This window comes from Gallus gallus, chromosome 6 (genome assembly GCF_016699485.2).
Source record: "Gallus gallus isolate bGalGal1 chromosome 6, bGalGal1.mat.broiler.GRCg7b, whole genome shotgun sequence".
NCBI lineage: Eukaryota > Metazoa > Chordata > Aves > Galliformes > Phasianidae > Gallus > Gallus gallus.
The window spans coordinates 24,825,895-24,846,082 of record NC_052537.1 but is presented as its reverse complement, the minus strand read 5'-3'; the positions used below and the strand labels follow the sequence as shown (position 1 = coordinate 24,846,082).

General features: G+C 39.8%; 1 protein-coding gene across 5 annotated transcripts in view; it reads left to right on the top strand.

The window, feature by feature from the left end:
• The window catches only part of STN1 (STN1, CST complex subunit), a 38,751-nt gene extending 26,226 nt beyond the window's left edge, over positions 1-12,525 (top strand). For all 5 annotated transcript variants that reach the window (XM_046943333.1, XM_015288718.4, XM_015288719.4 and 2 more), the window contains 3 exons: positions 6,679-6,804; positions 7,409-7,481; positions 11,475-12,525. In XM_046943333.1, coding sequence (XP_046799289.1) covers positions 6,679-6,804; positions 7,409-7,481; positions 11,475-11,632 — 357 coding nt within the window. In that variant the 3' untranslated portion in view covers positions 11,633-12,525. The remainder of the gene's footprint in view (positions 1-6,678; positions 6,805-7,408; positions 7,482-11,474) is intronic.
• Positions 12,526-20,188: the final 7,663 nt, after the last annotated feature.

Below are 20,188 nucleotides of genomic sequence, written 5' to 3'. Positions count from 1 at the left end.
AATTATTTCCAGGGTTTAAGAAGCCTTGTCACTTGGGATATTTAAAACTGGAGTGAAGAAAGCTACAAGATAATTCTGTTCTTAAGGGTAATCTTGTATGTGAGCTGAGTAACCTTACAGTCTAACTTACCTAATCTGTGAATAATGTCACTATTGAAAAAGGAGATTCTTTTAAGGTGCTTGGGCTCTTTGGAGCAGATGTACCCAACAGGAAAAGAGAGGACAAATTCTTTGTCTTATTTCTCATTTGAAGTGCAACATATAGATGTTGCTTTCAAAAGGAGATTATAACGAGTGAATGAAAAATATTCCCTGTTAAATCATAGAATCACCAAGGTTGGACAAGAGCCATAGGATCACCCAGTCCAACCATTCACCCATCACCAATAGTTCTCACTAAACCATGTCCCTCAACACAACATCCAAACGTTCCTTGAATGTATGTGGCCTTGTGGAATGCCATGACTGAAAGGATCAGAAGGTGGGATTTAAATGAAATCTGTTTACATGCAATTGCATGTAACCAAATTGTTAAGAAGCTTTCCAGTGAGATAGTATGGTCTTGATGAACTACGAAATGGTAGAACAAAAAACATTTTGTAAAATGGCTTAATATTATTCTTTGTTATTTGGATAAATTGCAAGCCAGGCTCTCCACTGGAGTAGAGTGACAAACTTCTGCAAAAGTAACAGTCATGAATTTAACCTTGTTACCAATGGCAACTTCAACATGTAAACCAGAGTACTGACTCACTTGTTTACTTTCTGGTTTTCTGTAGAGAAATAAATCCATGGCAGTCATTTTCAGTGCCTGATTTTGACATACATTGTAAAGATAAAAGTGCTATGTTATGTTAATAGATAATGTTTGTTTAATTCTTAAAAATAAACAACAAGGTCCAGTCCATTGCAGTTGAGGCTAAATAATAATGAAAGCAGTCTCTGTTCTTGTTTGCCTCAATGAACTGTTTCTGATAACTGCTTCTTGATAACTGTTTCTTTTTGTTAAGGGCATTTTTGTTGTTTGCTTTAAAGCAATTTTGGATATAAACAAGGACAGGAATTTGTATGATTTGTGACAGGAAAAATTTGTTACTAAAATATCCAGAATGGGACAGGGCATTTTTCTAAACCAGCTGGAACAATATTAAGAGTTCCCAAACCCCTTACATGAAAGGAAGTAGTGCTCATTGAAACTGATGTTGGAAATGTCCATCTCTGAAGTTCTAGCATTTATAGAAAGATTAAGATGGATGACTTGCAAAGCCATTGTAAGTAGGAACTGGTGCAGAGCAAACATAAAGGCACAACCCTCCCCCTCCAGCATCAGCATTGCTAATAGTCATGAGGATCTGTCATAATAATTAATAGCTGTTGCTCCTGACCCTGATGCAAAAGCGTGAGTGTATGTCCCAGGAATTTGGGCACACAGATGCTTATTTAGAAAATGCAGTTCTCCCCATTGCCCTTTGGTATTAATTCCTTGCAAAGAGGCTTATATCTCTTTGCATAAGAAACAACATTCAGTTGTCAAGTGACCTGAATGCCTTAAGAGTGCTCCTAGTAATGCTCTTGAAACGTATTTTGTTGTTCCTCTGCTCAGTCTTTTCAAAGTGTTACTTACCACAGTTGGCAAAGGGTCAAGTACCCAGTTTGATTCACAAAAATAAGGAAATCTGATCTCTCTCCTTCTTCCTTCCCTTCCTTCCCTCTGTAGTCTTCAGTTTTGCATCTCTCTCAAACCAAATGGATAAAGCATACTGCTAGTGTAGAATGAAGTTATGTTATGCCATTTTGTCAAGGCACAAGCTAGATGAGTGGGCCAAACTGTAAGCCTCAAGCTACAGAGCAAAATACATACTTGTTCGCTTCTTGTACTTCTACTGGCTTTGGGGGCGATGATGGGGTACTTCAATAATTAGCCTTTTAAATTTTCTCCTGTTTCTAGTGTTGTAGCACAGTTGTGTAAACTCTTTGCTTCTCTCTCTGTGATCCTAGGAGATGTTAGTGCACCTTTTTCATCTTTTTTACCCTCCCATTGTGATAAACAATGTTCAAGTACTTTCAGGGAGGCGTTGAGCTGCTATGGAATCACTGGCAGCAGAGTGGAGCAGGGCAGGGATGGGAGGACGTAGCTGGGATAACTTGATGTAGGCAGCACCTCTCTATTCTTTTTCAGCATTACTGTATCTGGACCCTGATCATGTCCCACAGAGTTGTGTGTCCTACATCACTGAGTTCCAGTCCTAATGGCTCCCCAGCAGTGCAGTCTTCTGGCCCTCCAGAATAAATTTCTCTCTAGCAGATGCAGACAGCTGAACTCTAATCATGTCCTCTGCTCAAACACGTACTAGGTTACTTAATTTTGTAGTTACAGAGGATAAGTAAGAACTAGTAGCTTGATGTTTTTAAAAATGATTACAAATTAAAAAATCTGTTACTATTTTTGAAACTAGTAAAGCTTTATTTCACATAACCAGTACCCCTTCTATTTCTAAGTGTTAGCCTTTCCTTGCTGGACTTATGCAATTAATTTTTTGTTCTTTTAGGAAAAAAAAAGTAAATCTGTTCTTGCGAGCTTGATCCGTGCGGTTTCTGAATGGGAATAGATTCAATTTGCAACCAGCCAGTCTTGATTAACCTTTCTTTGTTACTTCTTCCATGCATGAGCTATAGTGTGAGCTGTTTTAGTACTATCATTCCATCTCATGCATGTCACTAGCTTAAATTTGGTTGTGTTTTCCAAACTCTGCTCTTTGTACTTCTTTTGGTTTGAATGTTATCTCAAGGTCAGCAATGACAGGTAGTGGAAGCAAGGAGTTTTACTGCATTATTCATGCTTACTATGGCCATGCACACTATACTGTAGGTATAACACAGTGCCTTGTTTTATACATTCTTATGTCAGTACTTGTCTTCCTGCTTCTGGAGGAAGCTTCACTGCTACTTTAAATGCAGCAAAGCTTATTTATTATAGGACTTCAGTACTTGACACATCTAGAATCACTATCATCACTGTCACTAAAATTGTCACCTGGCTTAACTAAGGCTTTAAAGAGAAATTGCAAAGCACAGTTTCTATTAGTAGTATCACATGTGTGGTTATACCAGGAAACTTTAACACAATCAGGGTGTGTCGTGATTCATAGAGCCAATTATATACTTTCAGCATTCAACCTAATTCCTGTACCACTTCATTCTTTGACCAATTATTGATTGTACAGGAAGTTTACTTTGCTATAAAGAGAATAATTGGTTGCACAGCACCAGTCCACTAAACTAAGCAAGGCCACCAGCAAGAATATGTTGGTTGAAATACCAGTTTAATTCTGGTGACATGTATTCTGTTGGCTTTGCTGCATATTTGCTGGCTGTCCCTGAGAGGGAAGCTCTGGATGGTAAAATCATTGTTCAATAGCTGGGGGATAAAGGGAGGAAGGTGCGCTTTACAAAAGTGATGAATGATTTTAGGGTGCTCCTGTGTTTGCATGTACAGCTTCATTTTTAAAAAGAATCTGATTTGGGAGAGTTGGGGGGAACAACTGCTGTCAGCACTGCAGGGAACCTGAAACTGTGCTCTCTGAAACTTAAAGTTTGCCGGAGGGGAGATATTTTGAAAGATGATGTGTGAACATTGCAAGGGGTTAATTCAAAACCCAGATTCAAGTCTTGGTATTGCTTTGGATCAGCAGTTAAACTACTTAATACCTGAAAATGCTTTGAATTTCTTGGATGAAAAGCTTCATAAAAGTAAAGCGATAGTTCACAAGCTGTGACTCAGAAGGAACTACTTTAACAGCAACAGACACGTTTTTATAACTGTTGAAATGCAAGCATTTTTCAATCTCCTGAAATAAAAGCAGGAATGTGAAATCAGCTCAGATTTCATCGTCTCAAATTTCCTTTGTCTGTGTATAGCCCTGTGTCCAGTCAGTCTCCTCTAGACCTCTGCTCAGCAGTCAAGCATCAGTGTACTCTGCCTCCTGGGACAGTGCAAGCTCAGAAGAAATGAGGGCCTGGTGTGATATAAAAGAAAGTGACAAGGAATTAAGGAGACATGCTGTTCAGTTTTGAATGGGAAGGATGAGAAGTTGGAGATATTTTGGGTGAACAAAAGAACAGGTGAAGGAATTACAGGTTGTATGCACAAAGAAACTGTTAAATTGTTGATTTACTCAGAGAGATAGAGAGGTAGGAGTGCATTCTAGAGCATGCTAGAGAAAAATAACTTCTTCCATCTTCTCAGGATACTGTTAAAGCCCCTGAAGAGGGCAAGAGCCCTTGTTTGTTCTTTGGCAGCAGTCCTTCTCCCCTTGAGTTCGTTCCCTTGGACTCCGCATGTTTGAGGGGATGCAGAGATGTAGCAGCTGCTTCCTTATTTTCTCACTCTCAAGCGTACCTTTCTGCCTTCTCTCTGTCAATCTCTTGACTTCCGTTCTTAGTGATTCTGTTTCAGTATCCATCCAGGCAGAGCTGTGTGTCAGTTCACACAGAGTCTGTTTTTAATTATCTCCCTTTTCTGACGGGATCTCACTGTTAAGCCAAACTGAATAATTATCGTGCTTCTTTGGAGATGTTTTTATCTTTTTTTCTTCTCAAATGTTTGCTTTCACATTAAAAATTGATCAGTGTTGAGGTGGTTGCTTTGCAAGCAGTTTCTTAAATTTTTGAGGATTTATTCCTGCATCTGTTAGAGACAAAGTCTATCTATTTTAGTTATGGTTATGAGTGTGCTTTTCTATGAGAAAATATTCACTCTTCATTTATAAAACAAGCAAACAAAACCCCTTCCTACCACATTTTACGTTTATTTCTTCAGTTCATTGTAAGAGGCATTATGAAGAGAAATATTATAGCAGTATTAATGGTGTGACTGAAATGATGTCCAAATGTAAGGTCAAGTTTGTCGTTGAAAGCAGTGTCTGTTGCTGCATAAACTGATATAGCTGTGGTGCCTAGGGGGACAAACATTCAGACACTGAATTCTGTAACAGGAGAAAACTTGAAGCCCATAAAGACTGAGAATAATAGCCATTGTTCTGTGTTAAATATCTGGAACTATTAGGTAATTATTTTTGGCTAAGAACTTGAGAGGAAAAAAGATAGTTAGCTGTTGTGGGGCACAGAGACAGGAAGAAAAAAAAGAGAGCTGTGATTATGGCCTGTTGAAACATTGAGGGGAAGGGCATGGAGAAAAATGTGGAGCGTGCTAATGCCTCATTGGATCTCTGAACAGTTCCTGGCTAGATGCATCAGCTCCCAAGCCTAGAGGTAGTCTGAGTTTCACTCAAGACTTACAAATGGATGAAAGTAATGTTTTGTGAATAGATATTTTTGCATTACTAATGTGTCTGTTACCATGTGTCCGTGTGAATTCATACTGGTGCATGATGGTTGCCTATTTCACTCCCAAGATTTCTTTGAGTTGCCCTGATGAATGAAGTAGAATACGTGATATCTGATACTTCAGGACAGAGTGGGAGCACTTGTGGTGACAGCTGAAAACATGGCTTGGCAAATCTTGCTGTGGTTGCTCTGGTGTGGTCTGGTTCCATTCATCACATGTTTGTTTGTGGGAAACAGTTTAGCTGTCTTCTTGAAGGAAATTACAGGGAGCATAGTGTGTTCCCAACAGATGTGGAAACAACAAATGGGGAATTGAAGCAGTCTTTGTAGATAAATGTGAGGTTGAAAGATACAGTAGGGCTGATAGAGATGGAAAAGAGTGAAGTCGTGGTCTTATTCTTATCTACCCGTACAGTCTCTTCTCCACAGTTGATTCATTTTCTTCCAGTTCCCTTTCTGCCATCCCAGTCTTTTAGCTCTGCTTTCAAACAAACCCTGCTTTTCCCTATTTTTCATGTCATTTCTTCCTTTCTACCCTTTATCACTGTATTGAACCCTTTCTTCTAATAGCCTCCCCACTTACAGGCTTCCAGGCACGCTGTTCTTCTTTCACAAGAAACTCATTTTCTTACTTGCCTTCTACACTGAATCCTTTCTTTCCTTATCTTATACACCTGCTTTAATGTCTTGCATATACTTTTTCCTTTCATTTCATTGGAACTGTGGAGAAATTCTTAAAAGCATGACTAGAATATGTGTAATAAATAAATAAAAATTAAAAAACAAAATTGGAAACCAAGGGACAAGAAATAAATATTGTCATTAGCAGTTTCCTTGTTTTCCTTGGACACTGCCATGTCTTCAAATCAGGAGATGGAGATTGAATCTGCAGCACTTGGATTCCTCCTGAATATCACCTTACAAAGCACTAGTCTTTCTGGCTTCCTCCCATATACCCTTTATTACAGGAAAAGTCTGAATATCATCAAAGCTGATCAGCTTAACAGTCGAATTCTTTGTAAGCATCACGGGCCTATTCCAAAAGAAAAGAACTCTCTGTAATTAAATAGCTGCTAAATACAAAGAAGGCAGTTAGAAGATTTCTGGTTTCTTTAGAATACTACAGCTTCTGGATTGTTGTTTTTTTTCAAGCCTGAGTTGTTGGTTAGTTCATGTGTAACAGACAAGATTTCTGAATTTTCAAACGAATAAAAATGCATAACAAAATCACATGAAGTTCTTTTGCTCTTGAATTCTTCAGAAGCTATTACTGTCAGCTTCAGTAGGGCTGAGATTTCTCACCATCTGCTTCACTCCTATCTTCCCGTCCAGGTGAATTCAGGAGGAGAATCCAGCTCCAAAAGGATTCACAGTGTTTTCAAGGAAGCAATAAAGAAACTACAAGAAAAAGGAGTGGTTTTCCAGAAACCTGGTACCTCCAAGGACTTGTACTACCATGTAAGGAACTGAGCTGTGATTGCAAACTTTTTCAGTGGTATCACTTTTTTTATAGCTTTAAGGTAGAAATATTTCAGAAAGAGAAGCTGTATGTATATTCATCAGATTCATCTGCAGCTTTCTTCGCTGTTGCTTTTACCCCATATTGCTCACTGAGTTGTTTTTTTGTGGGTTTTGTTTTTTTTTTGTAGCTCAATACCATTCTTCAGCTCTCCTGCTATTCTAAGTGCAGTTGGTGTTTACTGGGTTACTGAACTGTGTGCTGATGCAGTAGAGCACAATGAAGAGACCGGGACAGGTCTTTTTATTGGGGTTAGGTTGAAACTTGGGATTCTGTTGCCTTGAGTCCGCTCCCTTCTGTTGGGTTGAATTCTAGTATCTCATTTTCTTCTCCTAACTCTTGAATGCTGCTAACATTGCTAAAAAAAGGTAATTGAAAATTTAACATTCATTATTAATCCTGGAGGCAGCGTAACATGCAGACTGTAGTTATGATGATGTAAGTTTTTAGAATACATCAGAGCCTTGGATTCCTTTTTAACATTGATGCCATCTACTGTGAAACAAACTGACAATTTATAGCAGTCCATTTTTTTTCCTCCAGGTGACCGACCATGATAAGGAGCTGCTTAAAGTGACCCTTGATGTGATTAAAGAAGACTGTCGAAAACCCAGGCGTAAGTACTGGTGTGTTCAGTTCTCTGATGAGCAGTTGCTGATATATTGATGACAAGCTTTCCTGATGAAAGATATGGTATGCTTCTTGTCTTTACCCTTGAACTTGAGGCTAATTTGCTCCTGTAGCTCATCAGAGTAGCTAAAAGAAGTGTGGCTGCAGCTTCCTGTAAGCACAGTGAGAGAGCATGTGCCTAGAAGGAAGCAAACTTGTCACATCTGAAACAAGCAGCCATTATCTTAAACCTCTATCTTTTGAAAATATATAGATTTGGGGAGGAAACAAATATAAGGAAGTTAGGTCAGCACCTACCAGCAGTTGCTTTGCATGTTGGATATGTAGCAAATCTTGCTGCTTCAGTTTTTATATGGGAGTTGGCAGAAAAGTGGCAGTATAGTCAACATTAAGTCAACAATAAAATTCACTTATGTCAGTAGGACGTTCTCTGTAAGTTTCTAAACAAGTGTAAGAGCTCAGGTGGTTGTTCTTTACAGGTAGGTATTTCAATATAAAAAAAAAAAAATCCACTTCTCATGTCATGTACTTTGTCTGGTTTCAGAATTATCCCTGTTCCTTACTGTGTATTATTGCCATAGCAATAGCTTGTGCTTGGCTTGATTATCTGCTAATTGCAGAGATAGGTTGATACAGAGTTTGTCTCAATTCATTGGGTAGAATGTGTCAGCAAGGATCTTTTGCTGCTGAAGTGTAGCTATTTGTGGGTGAGAATGTACAGAAGAGTAAATGACTGACTAGAATATAAGATGTATAACATTAAATTGCCATCATAATTACAATAGTGCGTGTAGGACCTGACTGATGATGGTTATCCTGTAGAGAAAAAAAGGTAAGTGAAGTGAAATGACTTTGGAGTTTTCAGCTTGCTGCGTTAAGCAGTGGTGCGGTTGTAGACATGATTTATAGATGGAAGTAAAAGTTTTGTATCTCTGGGGGATGATGGAAGTAGACGGTACTGGGCAAGCAGGTAAAGATGGGTCTCATTTGCCTGAGGATATTTCAGTGCAACAAATTACCATTTCATATTGTTCTTTTGTCTTTTATCCAATTAACAAATACAAACACCTCCTCTGTAAAAGGCAAATCATTCTCCCATCCATTTTACACATCAGGTAGCTCTCTTGGAAACTTGTGTGGTTTTTTTTGTAATTGGCCCATTATATAGAGGCCAGAACATGTGTACAGCTGACACAGGGCAATGAGTGACTGCTGGGTATGCATTATCACAGTCATAAGGTACTCTCAGTTGTCTGTCATAGGTGGAAAAGTTATTTTGGCCAGCCAACAACAGACAAACTGGCAGAAAAAAACTTTGCAGAGCCTTTAGTTCTCAAAGTCATCTTTCATACTGAGCTGAAAAATAATAGCAACTGCTTTGCAGAGCCTCTTGTTTTCCTGGAAGCTTTCCATCTGTTTAGTTTCCTGCTGTGGAGAGCACAATTCCCAAGTCAGTCTCTTTTTCTCTGCTGGTTTTCAGAAGGACCATTTCAGTGTTCTGGTTTCTGGTAACAAAGGATTTTGAGAAGGGAAACCAAAAACCTTCAGTCAAAACCAAGAGGGTTCTCTGGGCACTTTATTGTCACTGAATGCTGCAGCAGTGCAGAGCTCAATGTGACTGTTGGGCCCCCTCTGCTGGGTGGTTGGCAGGCATAATGAGCAGGCTTATAGTGAGTAAATACGAATGTGGTAATGCCTCCTTGTTTGCTGCAAGAAATTCTAATCCATTTTTCTCCAAGACCAGCACTAACCTTCCATGACAGCAAAACTGTTTTATGTATGATAAGCCAAAGTTGTCTATCCAGGTCAACTAATTCTCTGCTTGCTTTCAAGGCACTGCTTCACCCCAATAACTTTTTTACGATGCATTTTTCAGAACCAACCCAACTGGAACTGTTGTACAAATAAGAAGTCCTCAGTGTGACTAGTCTGAGCTCCACAAACCCTGATGTGTAATATGCCAGCATGATAGTCTTTGGTTGTAATTTTAATTCCAAAGAGCCTAATTTGAAGCTCACTTACGTGAGTCCACTCTGTGTCTATCTGGAGTCTTAAAGACAGTCAGAAAAATGTGACAGTACAATTGGACTTCAGACTGAGCTGCAAAATAGTAGACTTAATCCACACTTGTTTCTTTTCTAGATTCCTTTGCTCTGTTTTTAGGCTTAAATGAAGCAAGTGGAAGTTGCTCTGTAACCCTATCCCTTCTGATTCTGGTAGGCAAGACAGTTGATAGTAACCTGAATTACCTGGGCAGAAGATAAACTCTGTCAATGAAAGAGGAACAGCATCACGCCACTGCAAAGAGTGTATTCCACCAAATTTCATTTGTAGCCTAGGCATGTATCTGGGCTACTTAAATTATTCTACATACCTGCAACTACCCTGAAATGCCATTTTCTGCCAGCATTTAGAACAAAAGATGTATTATACTGTTGGGTAATACCTGAGTCACTAATTCATTGAGACTGAAATTAATGTATGTAGATCAGGGATGGGCACGCTGACTTTCTTATGACAAACCTGTGACTAATGCAAAATACAGGTACCCACTGTGTTTGCATCAACAGTCACTAAGAAGCGGGTAGGTGCATTGTTCTGTTCTCTGTCCTTATCCATCCTAGGGTGGTGAATGTGTTTTTGGCTACCAGCCACAAAGGTCTTTCATCATGCTGTGCCACTGACTTCTAAAAAAATATCCTTGCTTGAACCATAGTCTAATAGGACTTGGGCTGAACTGTGTATTTACCTGTACTGAGCAGCTCCTCCTATTTACCAGTGACTTTTCTAGGCAGCTTTTTAGGCAGTTTTGGGGCTTAGCCAATTCTCAGGTAGGGATTGGCTAAAATAAAAACAAAAGCAGCAAAAACAAAGGACAGGAATCTCCATGGTCCCAGACCTCCATGCAAATTTCTCATTGTCTTTGTCCAATTTACCTTATGTCTGAGCTGAGGAACGAGTTGAAGGAAAGTCACTTGTGCTAATGTGCTTCATTTATGCTAGTTTTCCATTGTTAGCCATGGAGGAGAAAAATCTCTAGTTGTTTTGAAGACTTAGGGAAGTCCCATTTCTTGCAGTGCTGATGACTAGCAAGTGTGCAGGGTTTGTTGGTGAAACTGTTGGTAGGGACAGCTGGGCTTCAGGTAATGGCTTCATCAGATGCGCAATAAGTGCATGCTGTACTACAGCCATTAAGGACATGTCTCTGACTTGCTCTCTAGGAAAAGGGGGTATTTTATATATTTCTGTTCTCATGTACTTTTCAGGGCTTGTTCCTCTTAAAATGAGATAAAGCTTGGCACTGAAATTCTGTGACTTTCTACTCCAGTAATTGAGAAGCATGAAGTGTGTGAATGGGATTGCATCTCTAGGTGAATGAAGGTTGCACTGTGACAGTTCTTCCACAAGATGCCAGCATTGGGCAAGCAGTCACATTTGCCATAGGCCTGCCTTCTGTTCTAAATGTTTTTAATACTGGATACGGGCAAAAGAATTTTCTATTTGGTTTCTTCTATTCATAATCTAGCTGTCAGTGTCTCTGTTCGCTGTAGGGGAGTCAGACTAGATGGCCTTTAAGGGTCCATTCCAACTCAAACAATTCTATGATTCTGTGATGAATCACAGTTGCAGAAAGTAGATGGTTTGCATAGAAGGGTTGTGGAGGTGCCCCTGAAGTTATCCTCGTTGTCAAGTTGTATTATATGAGCTCTATATATTAGCTGATAAAGCTATCATTCACACTCATGGTTAATGTTACTGCCCTGACACCTCGTAGTGAAATCAGTAGGGACATTTGGTGAGTGGAGAGCTGCTGGCACAGACTAGATCTCTTTGTTCTGAATACATGCAACTCTTGCCATTTTTGTTTGTTTTTTTTTTTTTTCTCCAACTAATTTGGATTATAATATTTACAGGGAGGCAGTTAGGCTGAGGTCTCTCCTTCATGCTTGGCTACATTTTTCTCTCTTATTTCCTGCAGATGCTGAAAAAGGCTGCCATTTTCTTCATGTCCTGAGTTGTGTTCGGCAGAGCTACAATCCCAATCTGGCTGAAGTGGTGATGCAACGTGTTTTGGAACTGCTGGAGAGCAACAGTGATATTGTCAGCACTATGGAAGGATATTATATGACATTTTAAAGAGGGAAGATAAAATGCATTAGTTCTTGTCCAGTCAGGGTAAAGTATAAGGAATATCTGAAACAGAACTCTGGCACTGAAAAGCTATCACCTACTTTGCTCTCAATGGGAGCAAAAAAGAGCTTTCTGTTTCTGTAACTGCTATTTTTGTCCAGCTTCTGAGAAGTTGTCCCAGTATTTGTTTTAATATTCTTGCTGACTTCTTCATTATTAATGGGGAATGTTGTATCTAACTAATTCTAGACACCCTACTATAGCAGGAAAGCTGGAAGAGACCATGGGCTTCTACCTGTATGTGCTTCCCTGATTAGCAGTGAGATGTGACATGGCCTTTCTCACATCTACATCCAGTGAGCCCTGAAGAGAAGTCATTGCTGAAGAGTACTGTTCTCAGCAGTGGTCACATCAGGACTCATCTTTCTGGCTTAAAGACTGATGTTGCGATCATTCCTTATGGTGATAGCTGTTGTTTTTATATATGCTTTACAATAGGGAAAGTGCATGCAGGCAAACAGTCTAAAGGTTACCTGTTCTTCCTGGTAGTGTTGGCACACCCATGTGTGTATATATATGTGTGTATTCCTGAATGTGCACAGCTTTGTCACTACTAAAACAGACCCCACCTTCCTCTGAAAAGTAATTTTCAGGAATGAGGAACTGCATCCCTTCCCCATTCTATAGCCTCCCCCACAGGCTTGTAAAGCTTGTCTGGATTCCCCTGACTACCATGTGCACTACTGATGCATGTTGTTTTGGATTCTGTACAGACCAGAAGTTTCAAAATCAGCTAATGTCTTTGTTTATTTTTAGATTGCTTTGTATATCACAAAATACAAGCCAAAAATCAGGTGCTTTGGAACAGAAAATATGAAAACAAGCAAGACTCACTGTTATCTCCATGCTTCCCATTGCCTTTTGTTTTCTCCTTCCTTGTCACTTTCAGGAAAAATGCTATCCATATCCTTGCTTGCAGCAGAACAAAAGACATTAATGAAGTAACACCGGTTTGAAAAAGGTTACTATGCAAGGCATTTGACCTGGAATAATCAGAACTCTGTTATGTGCCACTGTTCAAAGCCTGGAGCTGTTCAGCATCTGTGCTTGGAGGGCTTCCTGCTGCAGGGGATCATCTAAGTAATTGGCTTAATAGTGTGGAGGCGATACCATTAATTTGAGAAGAGTAGGAAGGGAAGAATATATTCCTTCTCTCTGCTTAGCACTTTCCCTGTAACAGTTGAAACAGCAGGCTTCCAGGAGGCAGATGTAGTCGTGAAGCCCTATAAGGATTGATATAGCAGGGAAAAATAAACTAAATGCATGAGGAAAGCCAGTGAGTAGCCTCATGTGTGCCAGGTTTCTGCTTTGTTTTTATGTTATATTTCTCATTCCAAGCCATGGCTGCAGTGAGATATAGAGTAAGAGAAAGGAGTGATGAAATATTTGGCATTTGCCTTCAGAGACCTGTGGAAAACCCCAGCCTTGTAGAGATGGTGTATGTGTTCATAGTGGAAAACTGAGTTATTTCACTGTCATTTCCCTACTTGCTGCAGAGCTTAATAGCTGGTTTCCCTGCAAGCTGCCATTACTCCTAGTGTTAACTGCTGTAGAGTTAGATCTTCTAGTCAGATCTTAATATAGGCCTGAACGTATTGCTATATACGAAGCCTGCCTAAAACTCCTGGCCTCCTATTTTCTAAGCATCAGAGATTGATGCAGACAAAAACTGTGCCCTGTCTGTCCTGCCCCTGTTGTGAATTAAAAGCACTGATAACTGTGAAGCCTTAGAGATGAGGAGTGAGGAGCTTTTCTCAGGAAAGACAGATCAGTCACTCTGGAAAGAACTTTTCCTTTGAAGTTTTTAAGCTGGTTCTTGCTGGCAATGCTCGACGCTTGGAAGAGTGTGTTCTGTTGGAGACTGTTCCTCAAGAACTGGAAGAAGGGATTTTGCTCACTTGGATTAGGGGAATAATATGAATGAACACAGGGGAGCCTACTGTTTTTTACAAGAGTGAAAAGGTCAAGGTAAATATTAACAGAGTGGCCTAGATTTAAGTTACACAAATTGTAATTATGAACAATAGTGTGGAATAGTTGTGCCTTAATTTTGTGTGCCTTATTTTTTCCTCAGTAGCCACCCAGCACAGACTAACACTTTCTCTGATTGAGTGCATTCCCCCTCCTGAACTTAGAGGGAACACCGTATGCATATGCCTGCACAGAAGTACCCCAGCTCGCTGTGGGAGCACAGAGCTCACATTAGGCTGGTTTACCTGTTTACTCAGCATCTCTACAGTATGCTTCTGTGACAGCAGTCTAGACATACCCATATTGGTATAAGTCACCTTTATGTAAGTCGAACTACACACACTAGGGCTTTTACTGCTAATAAACTGTCTCTCTGTTTACAGATCATATCCTTAACCAGAGCCATATCATGCACACTGTTAAAAAATTCTTAGATTTAGACCACACCTACAAAATATTGTGTGGAGCTTTCAGTGAAAGCGTGCTTTCTCGTTTTGTTTAATTTGAAAACTCTTTAGGCAATGCAGCTGCATTACTAGTTTATTAAAAGACTTTGAAGGTGGCACTTTAAGGTAAAACTGACAAGTGAGAATTCATGTTGAACTGCTTCGTGGCCAGTTCTAGTTTCCATAGAAACAGTTACGGCAGTAAAAGGCAGGTAAGTAAAATGAAGGTTTTAAAAGCAGTCAGCATTTTTACATTACCTTAAAAATATGTTTCCATAGAAATGCAATACCTTAGAATAAAAATTACCATAGAATCTTAATATTTAATATCCCAATATTCTGGCAAAATGCAAGCTGACTGTTTTTCTGGAGAGGAAAAAAGGACAGAATAACTCTACCTTCAGTTCCTCAGATGTGCTTAGATGAGAGGAAAGATAGTTAACTTCATGCTTCAGTTTCCTCTTTCATCTTCTAGGAGGAGCCCTAGCATTGCGGAAACGTTTTTGTGGATGTTGGTTGGCAGCAGAGAAATGTTGAGTCAGGAAACTTGGGTTTAATTCCGAGCAACATGTCCTCTCAGGCACAGAGGGTTTCTCCCTAATTTCTTTCACCTATTTCTGCTCTCCACTCTCTCCTCTAATTGTCATTTCTCAGGTCTTTCATTTCGTTCGTAGTCTCATCATTGATCTCTATGCCATGGATTGTGGTCAAACCCCCTTCCTCCCTGTTTTGTTCCCTTTATCTTTGCTAAGTAACTTGTCAGCTGCTGGGAACTGAAAATATCAGCAGAATCCCTCCACCTAACCAACCTGATGTTGTTCACAGCCCATTCAGTTTCCAGCAGGCTGTGCTTTGCTCCTTGTCCAGGCACCAGAAGAGGCAGACATCACCTGCTTCAGCCTTGGTCTTTCCTTTACCATGTAGACTGCAGCAAGAATGAGCTGCAATTTCAGGAAAACCCTGAAAGTTTCCAAATGTGAGTTTTTGCTTATGTCCAAGTGTGAAATAAATAGAATTAAAAATTAAAACACTTGTACTTGCTCCAGTTTGGGCAAGATACAAGTTATTCTTGCAGATGGCAGAAGCCATCTGCCTCCCCCTGACACTTTCAGGTCCTTCTGCAGATTTTGTCACATAGGTATTCTGTCAAGTTGATGTAGACTTTTAGTTTGTGCGTGTACTACGTAATGTCTCCTCTGTTAGACTGTTTTTTTATGAGAAACTGTCATTATACTCTTTTTGATGTAATTATGCTGTCTGTCTGAGCATTTGTCAAACACTTCTGTTGCACTGTCCTAAGTGATTTTGTACTCTGCTGGCTAGTTAACAGAGGTGAAGGACCTGAAGGTCTTATAGTCTTGCATATTTTTAGAAAGTGGATGCACTGATAGAACTGGGAAACCCAAATGAGTGCCAGCAGTAAGGGGAAGGAAGAAATCGTCATGCAATACTAAAGAAATCGCACATAAGATGATCACAAGGAAAACATTTTTGTTACTTCTGCAGTGAGAACTACTTGTTTACTTGTTCTGCAGTGCTCTTACAAGAACTCAATGGACTGTTTTTTTTTTTCCCTGAAGTTTGCAGGCAGAGGTCTCCCCAGGGCAGACGAGCGTGATGGGAAACTGCAGCATTTTTATTGAGGTAGAGAGTTGTGTAATGGATTGTTAGGGATGCCACCAGCCCATTCCCACTAATATATTTTAAATGCGCAGTGGAGAATATACTAATTTAGTCACAGTAACTTACAAGTTGAAATCGGCCCAGATTAACAAGATTGCCTGAACAGAACGTAACCTGGAATTTGCCAATGAAAGAAATAACCTTAAGGAACAATTTTCAACAAGCGTTGAGCCACCGAACAGTGTGATGCCAATTAACCTGGCACAACATGTCCTACAGCACTTGTTTTAGCTTGCTTTTTGTTATTGATTGGAAGAATGAACACTCCTTTCCTACCAGCTAGAACTGGAGCTGTCTGCCAGCTTAGCCTGGGATGAGCAAGCTGCGAATGTGTGAGCGTGTATGTCTGCTTATCTTTCTTGACAACTGGAGGAGTAGCTGCAGCTAAACTACTGCTTGGATAGGCTGAGACATCTACTTTATTCCTCTTTTTAATTTCCCCAAATTAAAGTAAAGAAGAGCGGAAAGTAGTCACATCTCTTCTAGGAGAATGGTAAGAGAAATCACAAATATGTGTCGCTACATAACAGTCAGTGTGATTAAATGAAGCAGGTGCCAAGTCTGTTACAAGCTGGGACATTCGTGGTTCCTCCCAGTAGTGGAGACATCCAAATATTATGGTGATATTTGGAAACAAGAGGGAGGAATTGGTTCCCGCAAATGCCTTCTCCAACAATAGCCATCACAGAAAGCCCTACAGGCGTACCCAATTTTAAAATGTGCTTTCTTGCCAGTATACAAGGTGGTAAGGAAATGAAAAAGGGTGCTCGGAGTTCGTTTTTTCTCCTCCTGCCAAAACTTAAGTCATTCATATTGAGAGTGTAGGAGTTGTTCTTGCATCTGTGTAAAACTTCTTTGCTGTAATGTCCACAAAACCCGAGCCATGACAAGCCAGCTGGTGTTCTGACACTGCTGCCTCCACTGCTGACTAATACTCCCTTATTGTTTTCTTCCCTCACCTTGTCTTTTTTTTTCCTCCAATAATGTCTCTTGAACTTAACTCCTGGTTCACAGTAGTTACAGTCTCTTTGTTCTCCTGTGGTTACAGTGATCCAGAACAAACAGAAGAGGAGCAAACTGATACAGAGAGGAATTTTTCCTTGGAACTCTGAATGTAGGAAAGGATGAGAAATAGAGAGGAAGCAGAAGGAGGCGGATTTAACAAAAAGATGTTTGAAATTAGTCCCACTGAAAAAGGCTAGGAAATAATTGCCTAATGATGCTTCAGACATCTGTTTCAGAACAGGCAGCAGGTGCTGCATGTAATTGAAAGCAAGGACTTGTACTATTTTATTTTCTGTAAATAGAATGGAAGGGAGGAAATGAAGGCATGAAAAAAATGGAGTAAGGGAACGTTTATCATAAACAGCTGCACAAATTTATCTGGAGCACAGCAATATGTATATGCTCTTCCTCTGCATTCCTGTCACTGTCCTTTAACAGGTCCTGTGTTCTGCAGGTCTTTTCTAAAAGACCAGTCCTTTTGATGCTCAAAACAAGATGCTAGCACAGGAGTTAGCCACTAAAGTGTCTTTAAAGATCAGAATGTTCAGAACAACGTAGTTGTCACCCAGATGCTGTTACAACCTGATGGATCCAAATAGATGACTGAAGTTACCTCGATAACATAGCAGGTAGTGGCATTGCTCTGCAGCTGAAAAGCATGCTTATGGCAGGTCCTGCTTTCCAGTTCTCTGCTTTTGGACAACATCATTCTTTTTTTCCAAGCAATAAACATCCTACAGGGTGTTTGGTTCTCCACACATCTCCGTTACTGCCTTACAAAGCCTAAGCTGGGAACAACTGGAGAAGAAAAATACTGCTTGTGTATCTGCCCGTGATGCTCAGGAGATCCAAAACCACACCTCCTAAAGAAGTCTTTATGTGATGGGAAAACCACTTTGCTTTTGCATGAAAGTGACTTTAAATAAAAGAGAACTATTAATGCACTTCACTGTGGTAGGAGTTTATAGTATTACGATTGTGTTTTTGTCACCTGTGGTCTAACTGCAGTTCTATAGCTAACTTTTCCATAGGATTTTATCAATGCTTTTTCACAATTCACAGTCTAGCTATCAAATGTTCTAGTTTGGATTTTGGCAGTTAAACTTTTCTACTTTCTCTAGTGGGTGTGCAGCCAAATAAAATTACCATTTGGCTTTAGAAGGAGTTGAGTGAGTAAAAATAGTGAACAAGGAAATTAAAGTTTAAATGGGACTTGGTGGAAATTTTAAATCTTAATACTGAGGACACAGTGTCCATGTGTATACTTAGAACTAGCATGGGAAGAAAATGCATATAAAGACTACTGCTTCCTACATTTAATTCATTTGTAACAAGCCTGCATTTTCAACAAATGATTGTCAAGGTTTTTTTTGCAGAGGATAAGGCTGAAGCCAGTATTGAGATGTCCTCTTGAGAACAGTGAAGGAAACTGAAGTCAGGGACAGCATCTGGGAATTAGCCTGGAGAATCCCAAACCAAACCTGTGATCAATTTGATAAACTTCAGCTGCCACAAATGTAAGCCTGATGTTTATACAATACATAAGAAAAGTGTGGTTTGGGCTTGTTTTATTTTATGTTTTTAAACTATGTCATCAAATATCTACAAAACCTTCATAACAACGGAAAAGTACAAGGTGTACGTGGATGAAAAACAGTCTGCAATGTGCTGCTACTACCCTAAACAGAGTGTGAGATGCACCTACTGCTGTTTCAAGTCTTTAATCCCCAACTCTGGTAAGAGAGGACTGAAAAATAACGTTAGTCATGAAAAGGTTAAATTCTGAGATAGCTGTCTCAAGGAAAGGATAATCTATTATTTAAGTAAAGAGAGTAAAGCAGCTCTTTTATAGGGCAACTGAAAGCTGTTACACCATTGGGAAAGCACTGCTAGCAGGGAGAATGATTATTTAAGTTTTCCCATTGTATGAGGCTGCACTTGGGTTGATAAACCAGCGTACTGTGAGGAGGCTGAGAGGCAAAGGGGTACACTACTGATCTTGTGGGGCTGCTCTGAAGTACTGCAGCTGGTTTCTTCAGCTCCTTTCCTACTACATTAGCTGAGCCTATTTATCCCAAGAGTGAATTTCATTTGAAAAGCAGTAATCTTCCCAAGAAGATGAGATGCAATTCACTTTTAAGAAATAGAGGGAAAAAAAAGATTGCATTGTGCTTTGTGTTTCAGAGTTTGAGATCTGAATGCCAGACAGGCTCTATTATTCTTGTCACTTATATCAAAAGGCATGCGTTGAAAACCTGAAGTGGAAGAACTGCATCGAAAGCAGCCCTCTTAAGAACTGAGGTTTTTAAAGTAAGTTGGGATGGGAGTGTAACAAAGCCTCTGTGTTGTGCTGTTGCACATCAGAGCCAAGAAAACCCTAAGGGGCACATCTCTAGTACCATGTCTAGCAGATTATGCATGCAACTGTAGTTGCCAGTAATGAGTTGTGTGGCTAATTTGTCATGCACAGCACTGAAACACTCCCCACAGGCAGCTGAATTCATGAGGCACTTTGCTTCCCCCCAAGGTGATGAGCACCACTAGAGCTCCTCATAGTAAATGGGACAAGAAAACTTTCGTCTGTTGCAAGGGCAGACCTTGGCAAATAGAAAATCAGAAGCGGGAAGAAAACACTGTCTTTAAACAGCAACTCAAGCCACTCAGAAGGGGTCGTTATGCTGGATGATATTTACAGAGGTTTACTTATCTTTAGTGATATGCCATGAATTAATAAGAGGTGTTACAAATGACTTTATGAAGCACAGAAAAATCAGACCGTTGTTTTATTTTCTTGCTGACTTTATGATCCAAGTGTTTTCAATTTACAACTCAAATGCTTATTTGCAAAAATTAGCCAGCATGACAAAGTTCTCTTGCAGTATGAAAATACAAGTCATGCTCCAGCTCTGAGACTGTCACATGTGCTTCTGTCACATCAGCTTTTGTGGAATTAGAATAAAATTGAGGTTGCTGGGCCGAAGCTGTATTGTATCTGAGAAGCTAATGTGGTTACCTGTTTGGTCAAGAAGGAAAAAAAGAAAGAAGAAAAGAAAGAAAGCTCCTTTGCAGCTTTTCAAATTGCTCTTCAGAAGTCTGAATCCCTTAAACTGCTCCTCAGGTGGATTTTACTGGACCACGAGTCTGTGAAGGTGAACTATTAAACCAGCTGTTGATATTAATATACATATTAAACTTATTGTTAATAGTGGTGATATTCTTTGTCATTCAGTAACAGACACAAATTCAGGAATTCAGTAACAGAGACTTAAAGAAATATGAATACTAGGAGACTTAAGATTAGAACTTCTAGAGTTAGTAACTTTCCTACGAAATTGCAGTGCCTTGGGCTGTGTTTTCATGGTCCCACTCGAGTATGGGCTCTTCAAAGTGTGAAGCC